The following is a 14,604-nucleotide window of genomic DNA, read 5'->3' as shown; positions in this document are numbered from 1 at the left end:
GTTTTTAAATGATTCATCTCTGACCGGTACTCCCTGTTGGCTCATTCTGTGGTTTAATAAGTGCCTCTTTTAGTGTATATTTTTTAAGATTTCTGGTTAAGATCTTGTGCTTAGGCATGCTGTGATAGGCGCTCTGGATATTAATAAGAAAAATAACATGGAATTATCCTTGAGGCTAAGAATTAAAGCTCTGTATAAGATTTTCTGTATAAAATGGTATTAAAGTGTTTTGGATTTATATGCCTAGTTTTCTTGGTATACTTAATGCTCCAAGGTCTTAGGCTTTCTTTCTTCTGTACACTTTCAGTGTAGTGACTATTACAAGGGAAAACACTAGTAATGTATTTTCCCTGATGGTAGGCTTAATACTTATTAAAAAATAAGTAATTGAAAGACTGGTCTGTTCCAGAAGATAGTTCTTATAATACAAATAATACAAGTATTAAATTTATCTTGATCTGCAGTGAAGATTTCAAAACAAACCTTAGCATTTTTTCTAATAATGGGCTGTGCCAGGGTTCTAGAAGATTAACAGATTAACTCTCCAAAACTATAGGGAAGATTCACATGGAAATCTTTGGATCTGCTTATTAAATTGAGTAGTCATCCTTTTGTTTCCTCTTGACAATTTAAACGTCTTTGTAACTCATTTCAATTTGATTATGATTACACTTGACCTAGATGGCATTGGTTTCATAAATATGACCTTTATCTCTCAGGGAAGAACTCCAGTTCCCTAGTTATTTGCTGTAGTGTGTTGTAATTATCTTACTATAGTATATTAAGAAATATCAATTTCTGGCACATTTGCTATGCAAGCTTAGCTAGTGGTAGCTACATCCTTTTCTTTTTTAATGTAGGAAGAAACAAACACATTCTCCTTAGTGTTTCAACCAAGTCCTTCAGTGCTGCTTGGACGCTGGGCTAAACCAGGGTCCTCTCTGAATTACATTACTGTTGACTTTTGGATTTATGCCTTTACCTAAGGGCTTTCGGTGTCAGCAGAGAAATGGAAGAGACCTTTTGTGCTATTCCAATTAACACAAAAAGCACAAGCCTAAACTGGTTTTCAGAACAGATGGTTTTTTTTTCCCTAAGGTTAATCCAAAAGATACTATAAAAACTTCAAGGATAATTAATAGATCAGATCTGAAAGGATGAAAAAATGTTAACCCTACCAAAACTCTTGTCTGTGGAGATAAGAAAAGCTAGGTGTTTATATACAAAAAGCATATAGACCATTCCTAATGATCTTTTCTTATTTTCTTACTTGTATTTCAGCACACGGTATCCCTAAGAAATATTTCAGTTATCGTGACATTCTATGAAATTTAGCCATTTTTTAAAATGTCACAGTATAATCCTGGGTCATTCTATTTTGTGCTAGAAATTAATAGTATAGTCTTGCTGCTGAACTGGATGATACACTTCTTCTTTACAAAATTGCATAGATCAAGACATCTTGATACATGGAGTCTTAAGAAGTCTTATACTAGAGTAGTCTCTTTGAAGCTAAAATAATCGTAAATGTCTAGGCAAATGTACAGCTTTCATTCAATAAAAAGATAGTCTATCAATGGCAAAGGTGTAAACTATTTAAAATTTTAAACCACATAGTGCTAACACAGCTTCAGAACTATAGGAAGTAGGAGAACAAAATGCTACCTAGAAATTGTCTCCCCCAGCATTTTCTATGATGAGAATTCCAGAGAAGCTTTTGGCCTCTCTTCATAGCTTTTGATAAAAGCAGAAGTATAAGAAATCATCTCCCAAACCTGGATTGTAAAATACTTGATGATATTTAAGATACAGAAGCAACTAAATGTATACATGATCCTTAGAATTAGAATAAAAACATTCTAGGCCATGTGTATAACATAACTGTGTGGTGGGTTTTTTTTCTCCATTAATGGATGGTATCTGTGACTAATCACATTTTCTGCCTTATAGGCCTGCCTCGTCCCCTCAGCTTTCACACGATGATACTCATTCACGCATTGAACATTATGCTAGCAGGTATGAGACTAGTTGAATGCCAGGCAAATATTTATTGAAATAACTAACCAAGGAAAGCTAACCTATACTATTTTAAACAGATCTTTTCTTTTTTCCCCAAACTTGTCTGATTCCTACTAATCAACTTGCCCTCTAACTTGCATGCCATTCCACTGCATGTTGTTTTTGGTCACCAACAAGAGCATTAGTCCAGAATAATCTTCCCTAACCCTGGCTTTTAAACATTTCTGGTAGCCTTGCTATGTTTTTTTTTTTTTTTTTTTTATACTGAGCGCATTTACTAAATTGGCTTCCAAATAGACTAACCTTCTTAGAAGACTGCTAGACCAGACATTCATATATGAAAAAAAAATGATACTGTATTATGTGGAGAATATGAAAGCATCAGCTTTCTGTGTTTGTATTTATTTTACATGATATACTGTAAAGAAGAGAATAATTAATTTTCCTACTCCATGGACCTTTCTGTCTCACCTTCTTTGTGTTTGACATGATTTGCATACCTAAAAACTGAATTACTGATTTTAAAATATCTTATGCTTGTTAAATAAATCCGTAAGAGTTTGGTTAACTTTTTTTTAGTTGTGAAAACAAAAAATCTGTATGATTGCCTAAGGTGAAGAAGATTTTAAAGGTAAAAACTGGTGGCAGAATGTTTAGAGAGCTTACTGTTCATCCATCCTTTGTCAAAATTCTAACTGCTGGACATGTTTATCAATCGTGAAAAGCATTAGCTTGCTGTGTAAGTCTGTCATCAGTGGAAAGTAGTAATTGTCTTAAAAGACAAGGTGTAGTGTCAGGTAGGGAGTGCACTTGTTGTTAGGGAAGCTTTTCTTGTGAAAACAAAGATCTGTTCTCAGTGAAAGCGAGATTGATCTGTGGGGAGAAAACAGTGAAACGCAACTTTCCTTAGAATTTATATCATAAATGTAGTGCTGCTAACTGCCTGTGGTCTACCACACACTGCCTCAAATGGTTAAGCCAACACACACATCCTGTAATTTGAAGGATTCCTTTCTCTTCTTGCCATGATTTATCCTTTAGTTTTCAGGAATGTTCGATTAGGTCTTGAATAGAGTCTAAGAAGTCACATAAGTTTTAATGAGCTTTTACGTTTTTTATCAGGCTAGCAGAAATGGAAAACAGCAATGGATCTTATCTAAATGATAGCATCTCTCCTAATGAGAGCATGTAAGTATCCCATCTCTTTTTACAAAATGTTCCTGACAATGAAATTGCTTTGAGGGATTTAGAGGTAGGATAGCACAGGATATAGGAATTAGCATCATATTCATTTGATCTTTTAAGGAGCCATTCATTAACTTTTTCTCTTTAACTCTTAATGCCCTGGCATAGAATGAGCTCATCCAAATTCTGGCATTAGTATCTAGCGTAGCAAAAATAGTTTGCCTTATTCTTAAACTTATTTCGTACCATATGATTACAAATCTCAGAGTCCCAAGTACTTACAGTAATGCTTAACCTTTGAGCAAACCTGCCAGATATTTAAAGGGATAGGATATTAATTTTAAAGTGATGGCTAAGTACTATTTTCTCCACTCATGGGGAGTGGAAACGTGATCTTGGTATAGCATTACTATTCACACATGGTAGGATAGTTGGGGATTTTCCTTCAGAAATCCAAAGAAGTTGATTTTTGTGATTTAGCATCTTCACAAGATAAATAAAGTGAGGCAATCTTATGAAGGGTTTCCGGAGATGTACAAATTCAGGTCGCAGTTTGCTAGCAGAGTGATAAGCCAACCCTGTTAGAGTGGTGCTAAAAGTGGCAGAGAACACAGCTATGGCAGGGAAACGGAGGCTTCATTATAGAGTAAGGGCGGTGTTCACAATACAGAGCACAAGGGAACATTGCCATGAGCCAAGTAAATGCTGACCAGGGCTTGAGGTAGAGAGAGCAGGCATTGAAGAAAGCATGAAGAAAAAAATAAGAATCTGCCAACTGAATAAATAATATAAAAGAGAAGAAATGTAGTCAAAGTATAATGATGCCTTTTTAGTTTGATAAATTATGGATATCTCACCCATCTTATGGAGAATATAGACAAAGGGAAGAATGGTGAATTTATCATATGTAGTTGATGTGGCAACACAAAGTCATGCTCAGATGAGAAAAGAACCTTCATGAGGATTAGGCCAAAAGAAATAGTATCACTAGTTATTGAAGACATACATGAAAATAAATAATCTCATCTGGTACATAGACGATCAAGCTAATAATAAAGAATCAAGTCAACACTCAGTCATTTGTATATGACTTAGTTACTTCAAACAAACGAGCAAAAAAGCCTTTCCCCAATCATAATTGTGATGCATTACCTTTCTTAGCTATGGAAAAAAGTATTAATAAGATACTTCAACAAAATGGGTGGCAAAACAACCAAATGTAAATGACTTGAATAATGTGCTTCTTTGGCTCACTGATTTTGGTATTAGAAGCTCTAGCACATTCAAATTAATTCAAGTTGTATCTATATAACAGTGGCTGTCATTCATTGACTGCCTCAGAGAACAGTAAGAAAAGTGTAGTTACAACTATAGGTTATAATTAAACACAGGAAATTCTAGCAGTAAAACTTCAGAATGTGGAATGAGTGGTGATAAATTAGGCCGTAAAACTGCGTTTGTTTTACTTTAAAATAAAATTTAGCTTTAGCTTATTCTGAGGACATAAAATTTATTTTGAGTCAATGTTGGATGGTAAAAAATCATGGCATTTTACGGGCACGTTTGGGGAAGTGGTTTGGTGGATTCGTTGACTTCACTTAAATGTTTGTTTCTAATACCCAATAGTTATTTTTAGTCAGCTTTTCACATCTAAACCAGTTAACTGGCTTGACAGACACAAATCATTCAAATCGGGAGGACTTTTTTCTAAATTTCTGTTTTTTTTTTCAACTTTAAAATGAAGTGGGTATGGAGAGGAGAATTTTAGTGTATCATCAAATCGGGAGGACTTTTTTCTAAATTTCTGATTTTTTTCAACTTTAAAATGAAGTGGGTATGGAGAGGAGAATATTAGTGTATCATCTTAATGATACCTAACCAGAAACAAAGAGCCTTAGCCTCTCATTAAAAACAGAATGAAATTCTTATAACTTGGAGGTAAACAGGTCTTTTAGGAGCTTGGAGCAATGCATTCAGAAAAAAAAGTTTGTCCTCTGTATTAGAGAGTTCCTAGTTTCCAGGAAAGATTGCAGCTGCCTACCCAAATATAAGCCTTTTTGCCTCCTTTTCCCCCAAAATGAGTCGTTAAAACTCATCTTGGGGGAAAAGATGAGTTTTAAGGACTCATCTTGGGGGAAAGGGAGGCAAAATGGCTTATATTTATAAAGATTTTAAAAAGAAAACCTCTGCCCTAAGGAATGAGATGTTCAGTCTTCATCAGTCACCTTAATGACTTTTTCCCCTCAATTTTTGATTTTCTGTCTAAACAGTAATTGAATGAAACAATTATTTATCTCCAGTTTAATTGTTGTCATTCTGCCTCAGTGACTTATATGAGTTAAAACTGGCTTACTGAAGCAATACTTTTTGGTTACATTGCCTTCCATCTACTTAAGAAAATATTTCCTCTGCAAGGTATTTTTTCCTACTCAGTACAACAATAGCGTGGGTTAGTGAACAGATTATCTTGACAGGCTTGGTGGCCAAAGCATTATACAGCCATTATTATGTCTTCTAATATTTTTTAGCTATTGACTAACATCGACATAGAGTCCCAGTATTTCTGTAATTCTGCCTTTCATTTATCCATTAAATAGGCCAATCAATTTCATTTGAAAATTTGAGCAAGAAAAAAACACTTCGAGGTGTTACCAATAGAATGGTAGATCACAACCTTAACAGTATCAAAAGGTCTTTAGAGCAGGAAAAAAGGTCTAATTAATTGTTAAGAGCAAATAAATGTTTCTATTTTCAAATACACTCCTGAGTCCCTAACCCCCAAAGCAAAATAAGGGGGGGAAAAAACCAAAACCTTTGATTTTATTTTCCAGAGATGATGAACATTTGTTAATCCAGCATTACTGCCAAAGTTTGAACCAGGACTCCCCCCTGAGCCAGCCTCGTAGTCCTGCCCAGATCTTGATTTCCTTAGAGAGTGAGGAAAGAGGGGAGCTAGAGAGAATCCTAGCAGATCTTGAGGAAGAAAACAGGTGAGTTTTCTTTCTAGCTTTGTCATTGGTATGCAGAGTGCATACACTTGCACACATAGAAAAGTGCCAGGAATCTTCACTTAGAGTCATTTTATGTCTAATTGTTTTCTAAAATAATCTGTTTAGCTCCATTTGCAGATTCTTTTTTTTAATCTGAAAGAAGAAAATGAATGCAATAGTACGATGAAGAACTCATATTTTAGGTGTGAAGGAATTAATGCTGATGGTGGTATTTGACTTGTTGCATGTCTCCAAGACTTTGATTTTGTATTTGAGAATAGAATTTTTTAAAAAATAGGTTAATTTTATGATTACATGATTTATTACGTGTGTTTGGCCATATTATCGACCTCAGACATTTAAGAAAGTAGGGTTATTGGCTTGGTCATATTGGGAAACCAATTGTTTCATCTTATTTTTCATCATCAAATGAAGAACTTATTATGCATGCTCACAATCATAGCAGATTAGTGAGACAGTTCCAATTGTCAGCTGTCACCTGTAAAAGACATTCATGTAAAAATAGCAGAAATTGTAGAAGAGGAAAAAGGCTAAATAATTCTGACAATGACTGCAGGGGGGACAAAGATGTAAAAATCTGGGGTGTCATATGGTGTCAGGATAATGCAAATCATTGGACTTTTAGTTTTGTATTACATTTATTATGTCACAGGTCCCTTGGTTTAAAAAGGCTTCTCACATGATCGCTTCTAACTGACAATGTGCCTTCTTCAGATAAATGTCACCAACCAAGGATTTAAAGCAGCCGTTGCTCAGATTTGTGGGTCTTAAGTATTTTCATCCCTTTGGTTGAGCCCAAGGCACCAACAGCTCTTAATGTAGGCAACACAGTGTGTCTGAGATTAGTGCCCTCAGGCGTATGCCACTTCAGGATGAAAAGGCAAACTGCCATTCATCCATTGCTTCCTGCTGCCACTGCTCACCTTCTGCCTCTTAACACCTCTGACCTATGACCTTAGCTCCTTATCTGATTGGCTTCCCTTTAGTCTCTTTCCCACCCTTCCAGTAAATCCTCCATACTGACTCTACTTGTACATCTTACCAGAACCAAGACCCATCATGGCATTCCCCTTTCACTGGATTTCCGCATATAGAAAAAAATCAAGCTTCTTAGCGGGGCATTCAAAACCTTCCACAATGTTCTCTTGACCTGCTTTTTTGATGCCAACTTCTTTTGTTCTGTGTTCTGGCCATGCTGTTGTAGCTAGTATTTCTGAATCTATCCTGCTGTCATCTACTTTTGGGGTCAGGCTCAAGCTTGCATCTCAGCCTAACTGATAACCTCTAACCCACCACTACCATTTCTAACAAAGGAATCCCACCTATCCTCCATCACATGCTCACAATAACTTTCCCCATGGCGCCCTGCTAGATCTCTGCTATTGGAAGACATCTGTCTTTTGCCTCTATTCCCAGAGTACTTTGGACCTTTCTCAGGAAATTCCTTGACAGTTTGCCTTTTTACCAGTTATTACCAGTGCCTCTCTTCAATGGGCTACAGTTCATGCCTTTGGGGCATGGACTGTATCTTAATCATCTTCATATCCTTCATAGTACTTAGCATGGTTTGAATATTTAATGGCTATTCAGGAAATGTTTGGTAAAAACCTGAAAATACAGCAAGAACATCACATGAGTACCATCCTGGAGATAATATTGCATTTTTTTTTGTTTTAATGATAGCTTTATTTTTGGCCTTACTTTTAAGATCATTTGCAAATGAAGACCATGGTAGATAAAACATTTCTCTCCACTTTGAGAATAATCAGTAATATCCATTTATGTTAAATCTGTAATTATTGTAGGGGTCAAAGTCAAATTGGAATAAAAAGTTGGAACTAACACTGTGAATAGAATTTGATGTTACCAAAGAGTAAATATATTTTTGCAGTATGATTGTGTAATATATCTTTTGAGCTCATTGGCCAAGAGCCCTGCTTTGTGCTTAGCATAGTCTCTCTCCTTACAATTGCGACTGTGTCAAAGAATGTTGGTAAAGAGTACTGATAACTATTGTATATCATTTTTATCATTTTGAGTGCACTTTTACATATTTTAGGTCATTTAACCTTCTTACAAACTCTATGAAGAGATTATCGCCTTTCTGTGAATGAGACACAGGTTCAGAGAGGTTCAAACAGCTTGCCCCAGATATCCCAGTTAGCCAGTGGTAGAACTAAACTGAAATCCAGACTTTTCTGACTCCTAATAGGCAACTCTACCTTCGCCCAGGTAATAAAGACAAGTAAGTCTCTGTGAATATCATTTACATAGAATTGCGGCATATTCCCCAGAATGCGCCTTAACTTTTAAGGGACTATCTGTGAGGACTAAGTGTCCCAGAATAAACCTGTTCATCTACTTGTAGTGCAGTGATAACCACTCTACCCTGGAAGATATCCAAAAGCATTCTCCAAGAATGGGATGGTTTGTTCTCTAAAAGAACAACAACAAAAAAGTAACACGAGGGCTACTTAGAGCTCCAAAATGAGGACTCTGGTGTTGATGCAAATCTTTCTGTAAGTTACCTTGACCTTCAAAAAAAAAATCAGGATGAGCTTCTTTCATTTTCCTTCACTTTGTCCTATTTGACCTCCTACCAAATTCCAAAAAAAAAAAAAGTCTCTACAGAGCTCCTTCCCTGAAAACAGCCCGTGTGGTTTTCTTTGCTCTGCCCTGTCCTGTCTTTGTGCAGTCCTGCACAAGGAGCTTCAGAGCCCTAGATTTGCCTTTACTACCCTTGGATTCCATGTTGCTTAAGGGGCATTTAATTTGCCATTTCCTGTGTTCTTCCTGAGGAAACCCAGAAGTCTTTAGATGTCCTTTCTGTGTGTGTCTAGCTGTGTGTGTCACAAGCCAGCATTGGGCTATGTAATCTGACAAATACGAGCATACTTTCCAAGAAAATAAGAAAGGTTATTTAAAATCGAGATTGTCCCAAGTCCTTTGGATGTGTACTTACTGTATCTGTTAATATATAATTTTTTGTGTTCCTTTAGCTGTGATTTATCTCCAAATAACAGCCAAAGAGAGAGGCTTGGAGGCCCCCATTCCTGACTAGATATTTGTTAAATTTCATTAATTGTTCTTATTCATGACACCTCCCTACAACCGCCTAGAAAAACAGAATATGGCTGTTTTAGAAGTGTCTCAGGGGTATCTTATGTCTGTCTTTAGAATTCCATTTCTTCTGGTTGTTGCACATAGCATTCGATAAATATTTGTTGAATGCATTAATGAATAAAGGAATTGTAATGAAGCTGAATTTAATTGTAGCATACATACATGCACTTTTGACTAAAATCCTTTTACAAACCTAATTTCATAGAGAAAAGCCTTTCAAAGTTTTTTTTTTTTTTTCTGCTCACTTTTCAAAATACTCCCCTTTTTCAAACTGCCTTGATTAGCACCAGGTATGGCTTTGTCATAAACTTAGAATGTTAAGAACCCATTTTCGAAATCCCAGGCACTATATGTATTCCACATTGGTGTTCTTTGATTCTTGGTTTATGCCACAAAGATAAGTCTAAAGCTCTAAGTGAAAAGCTAAACGTGAGTTTTTCCCATAGTGCCTCCCATAAGTTTGGATATCTCACTAATGCCATTAGTCATCCAATCTATAATATTTCGCCTCTGCATCATATCTCTTCCTCATTACCACATATCATTTGGATTCATCTTTAGTTGGTAAAGACCCATTGGATGTTGGGTTTTTGCCCCATTGGGTGTCCTTAGCAAAGTTTACTTTTCCTCTTGCGTTGATTAAAGCCTTCAGTCTCCTGACGTAATTCTGTAGTGTTCAAATACGGAGATGTATTTTTCTCTGCACTGTCTAAATAAACCAAGACTTGCTCTGAAATTCAAGGTATGATTCTAGCAATGAAATGGTAGCCTTACTGAGAGACACTCACTGTCATTCTGCTACCTGCATAGCAAATTGATTAGATTGTCCTCAAGTCAAAAAGGTGGGTAAATACTAACCTAATTCACCGTAAAGTCTAAAGTTAATTAAAGTTGTTAGTAGATGTTATATAACAGGACGGAACTCTGAAGATTCTCAAAACCTTTCATATGTCTTCTTGCTGGGCATTCAGACCTTATGAAGCCAAAATTCGAGTTTTCTCTTGTTCCTTTAAATTCCTCCAGTGATTGTGCAAGATTAATGTTATAGTCAAAGAAGTTCTAGATCAGTTATTGATATCACTGAATTAAGGTAGCTGGAAATCATGATCCCATTGCTTTACTTTGTAATTGACTTGATGACTTTGGACCTAGTCTAGTAGTTATCAATCTTCATAGCTACAGGATATCTTTAGTCAATTTTCTTTCATTAGATCTTTGTGTGAGCCTCCAGTGATGGTGAAAAGGTAGCTAAAATGAAGGGAATCTGAAGAGGTTAGGAATGGGCATTCCTCTGGAATATTAAAAAAAAAAAATGTCAGGGTGAGGAACAGTAGAATTTATTTGGGGGAAACTGCAGTTGTATTACCTTTTTTAAGAAGGCAAAGAATGGGAGGATATGAGGCTGGCCAGGTCGGGTGATACCCGCTGAGGAGTTGCTCCCTCGATGCTAGTCTAGGGAGCCACTCAAGTGTGTGAAGCCAGTAGTGAGGCCATCATATTGACATACATATATGCCCCACGGGCAGCTGTGTGCAGGGTAACCTTGAAAAGAATAATGCTGGAACAAGGAAATCAAGTTGGAGGGAGTTACATGGGAGCCCAGGAACGAGATTATTAGAGCCTTAAGTAAGGTGGTAGAAATGGCGTAAGCAGGCTGATTTCAGTGATATTTCAGGGGAGGGTAGAGCTGTTTGATTTGGTAGTTCTGTGGGACTACAGTAGGAAGAAATGATTTCCAGGTCTGGTGACCACAAAACTAGATGATAGTAGTTATTTGCAGCTGGGTCTGATAGTTCAGGAGTAGCAGCAGTGTTTGTAGACGTCCTTCCTGAAGCGCTGCGTAGCTGGAAGATGATAAATGAGGTATGGAAGAGGTTGAGTTGAGGTCCTGGTGACATCCCCACGTTTAAATGTCTAACAGCCTCAGAAATAGAACTGTGATGCTCGTAGAAGAGTTAAGAGGCTGAGATATTAGGTCTGAGTCGCCAGCTCACAGGTGGTGGTTGAAACAGTGAGGATGAATTTATATATTCAGGGAGCCTGTAGCAGGAGAATACTGGATTTGGTAGAACTTTGGAAGATGTGAACATTAAAATGTGTATTTAATTTTATTTTTAATAGAGAACACATGCATATTATTACACAAAATCCAAAGGGTTCAAAAAGATATATAGAGAAAAATGAATCTTTCTCCAGTCTTCTCCCCTGGCTGTGGTGTTTCTAGCTCTGGAGGCTAGCTACCACCTTTATTGGTTTCTTGTGTTTATTTCCAAAGATGCTCTCTACACATGCAAATATTTGCAAACATATTTGTGATTGTTGGGTCACTCTACACAGTGTTGTGCAGTGTTCACTCTGGTTCTCTTGTTTTACTTAAAAATCCCTAATTTTCACATGCTGGAGAAATGTGCCAGAAGAAGAGAAGTGGAGAGCTTGGGAATGGTGGGAACATTTTCCCACAGGAGGCAGGAGAGAGAAGGATTAGGGAACTAAAGTATGGGAGGAGGCATGACCTTGAATGAGAGAAGGACTGCCTCTGAAGACAGAGTGGTAGGTGAAGAATTTAGGGTAAAGAAAGTGGCGTAAAGGATAATGGAATGAATGTTAAAATGTCCAGTAGACATCATTGGAAGTAATTAGAGACTGATTCCTACAGTTCTTCCCACATGTTTTTAAAGTTGGAGTGGAGAGGAAAGCACAGTATATGATACCTTTAACAAAACTAGGCATTCAAGTTCAAGTTACTTGGGGTATTAGTCCATTTTCGTAAGGGGCAATTTATAAAGAAAAAGAGATTTAATAGACTCACAGTTCCATGTGGCTGGGAAGGCCTCACAATCATGGCAGAAGGTGAAGGAGGAGCAAATGCATGTCTTACATGGCAGCAGGCAAGAGAGTGTGCAGGAGGACTGCCCTGTTTAAAACCATCAGATCTCATGAGACTTACTATCACAAAAACAGCATGGGAAAAAAAAACACTCCCATGATTAAATTACCTCTCACCGGGTTCTTCCCACACCATGTGGGGATTATGAGAGCTATAATACAAGATAAGATTTGGGTGGAGACACAGCCAAACTATATCATTTGGCAACATGGGCCCCAAAACGAAGGGCTACGGAGCCTTTCTTTAGATAAAGGGAGCAAGTTTGATCACAGAAATCAGAAAGCCAAGACCTTTTATGGCAAGGATGAGTAAAAGCTGAAGGGCATACACGCCACATCTCAGCTCTACTCAGGCAGGGAGGACAGGAACGTGGTGGAAGTTGAATCACCATTATTGACAGGCTAAGTTTCTAACTAGCAGAGCCAATGTCAGTTTATCCAAAGTTAACTGAAGTCTGAGGTGACTGATTCATAGTATCCAGTTCATGGAGGTGTATGGATAACCCAGAATGACAATTTATTTCTCCCTTTATCATAATTATCTCTCTTTGTAACTGTCTTGCAGTAAATGTTATCAAGGTTGCCTTAAAGCTTTTTTGGGAGGAGACAGCATCTAGTTTAAGTACAAATACTAGATCTATTAAAATGAGGAATGTATTTATTTTTTAGGCAGAGAGGGTCCTGTGTCTTAGAATCCAGTGTCTTAGAAATCAGAATAAAAACTGAATTGTGTTCTGGTGAGCTTAGAATTTTGGCATCTAAAATTGGGTGTTTGTGAGGACTGCTTCATACTACAGAAAAATTGAAGTACCCCTCTGGCGATTAGAATATTCGCATCTTACAAGTACAGCTGCCATCTCCCTAGAACATGCTGGATAAGAGTTTATGTTCTTACAATCCAATTTCCCTTTTTTTAGATTTTCCGTGAAGACCCTCGTCCTCCTGTTGGCCTTCATTTGCCAGTTGTCCCTCTACAGTAGAATTGATTATGGTCGTAACTTTCCAGGCCTGAGGAAGTAATTATGTTCAGGTCTGCAGATAGTTACTGAGTGCTTAATGTAATTTTAAAATTGTGAGACTACAAACATGAATAAGCTTTGATTCTTACCCTCATGGAGCTCAAAATTTATTTTACAAAAGGTGAACTATAAACAGCTACTTAAAAATCTGGTGTCACACGTGCTCTTGGGGCACAGAGCTGAATGATTTATTCTATCAGAGGGAGTAGAAGGGCCTTTACCAAGAGAGTTTAAGGGTTGAAGACTGAATGGGAGTTTTCCAGTCTGAGAGAGTGGGGAAGGATGAGTTTTCTAGACTAGTAGGCCAGTGAGTAATGTGTGGCATGGAATGAGGAGAATAACAGGGCAGTGAAATGGTAGGTGGGGACTACTGTTTAAAGGATTTTATGCATCATACTAAGGAGTGTGGGTTTTATCCTATAAGCAGGTAAACAGTGACGGCTTTTTGAGAAGGGGAAGATTGAGAAAAAATAACTGAAGGCAGAAATGGAGATTGGTAAAAGTACAGTGGAACAGTCCATTAAAAGACACCAGGTTCTTAACTAAGGATGTCTTGGGCAAGTGAAGAAGGGGATGGAGAAATTAGGTCACTGAATGAATGAGACCAAGGTAAAATGGAGAGGAAGAGGCATCGGGTGTTGCAGAATGTTTTAATTTGGGAACTGGGAAATGATCATTTAAAAACAAACAAAAACAACCTATTGCACATAGGAAAAACTAAACTCCTGATTTGCAAAGGGTTAGTGCATGGAGATAAAGAGCCATGTATCAGGTACACTGAATTCTATTTGCCCAAGGACATTCAAGTGGAAATCTCCTATCACTGATTTTATACATTCAGCTTTCAGAAAGAATTATTTTAAAAGTCATAACAATACAATTCCTGCAATATAATAATAGATTAGCAAACATCATAGGGATTAGCATAGTTGATATGACTGAGCTTCAGACTCAATTTGAGCTTTCCTGTAGCCAAGGAGATAATAGGAAACAAGATTTGTCTATCTCTTAATATTAAAGAAGCATGTAGCATCCTAAAGAAACATCATTGTTTTCTTCGCTGTACATAATAACAAAAATAGCTGTCCTTTGAGTTATTGCTATGAAAAGGAACTGTTCTGCATACTTATAAAATTCTATGTAAGCCCTATGAAGGGGAGGCTGTTTCCAGAAAATTAAGTGGTACACAGTATGAAGGACACTTCATACAGCCAGCAAGGAATAGGACCTGTATTCAAACCTGGGTGGTGATCCTGAACTCTTAAGCAGTGTTACACTTGAAGTGATTATGGACTAGTGTCCTTATCAGCATTTTTATAACAAATCCCAAGAGAGATTTTATGTGGCTGTTTCTCATGGCC

At 37.1% G+C, this 14,604-nt stretch overlaps 1 protein-coding gene across 17 annotated transcripts in view; it reads left to right on the top strand.

Moving 5' to 3' along the window:
* DMD (dystrophin) overlaps positions 1–14,604 on the top strand; it is a 2,282,798-nt gene that overhangs the window by 2,223,653 nt on the left and 44,541 nt on the right. For 15 of the 17 annotated variants that reach the window (XM_032285797.1, XM_032285811.1, XM_032285815.1 and 12 more), the window contains 3 exons: positions 1,951–2,016; positions 3,142–3,207; positions 6,036–6,194. The exons of the other annotated variants lie outside the window; for them this stretch is intronic. In XM_032285797.1, coding sequence (XP_032141688.1) covers positions 1,951–2,016; positions 3,142–3,207; positions 6,036–6,194 — 291 coding nt within the window. The remainder of the gene's footprint in view (positions 1–1,950; positions 2,017–3,141; positions 3,208–6,035; positions 6,195–14,604) is intronic. 17 annotated transcript variants of the gene reach the window in all.

This window comes from Sapajus apella, unplaced genomic scaffold (genome assembly GCF_009761245.1).
Source record: "Sapajus apella isolate SASKATOON/1434 unplaced genomic scaffold, GSC_monkey_1.0 scaffold17, whole genome shotgun sequence".
NCBI classification, from domain to species: domain Eukaryota; kingdom Metazoa; phylum Chordata; class Mammalia; order Primates; family Cebidae; genus Sapajus; species Sapajus apella.
The sequence above is the reverse complement of the archived record's forward strand: the minus strand, read 5'-3'. Positions and strand labels throughout refer to the sequence as shown.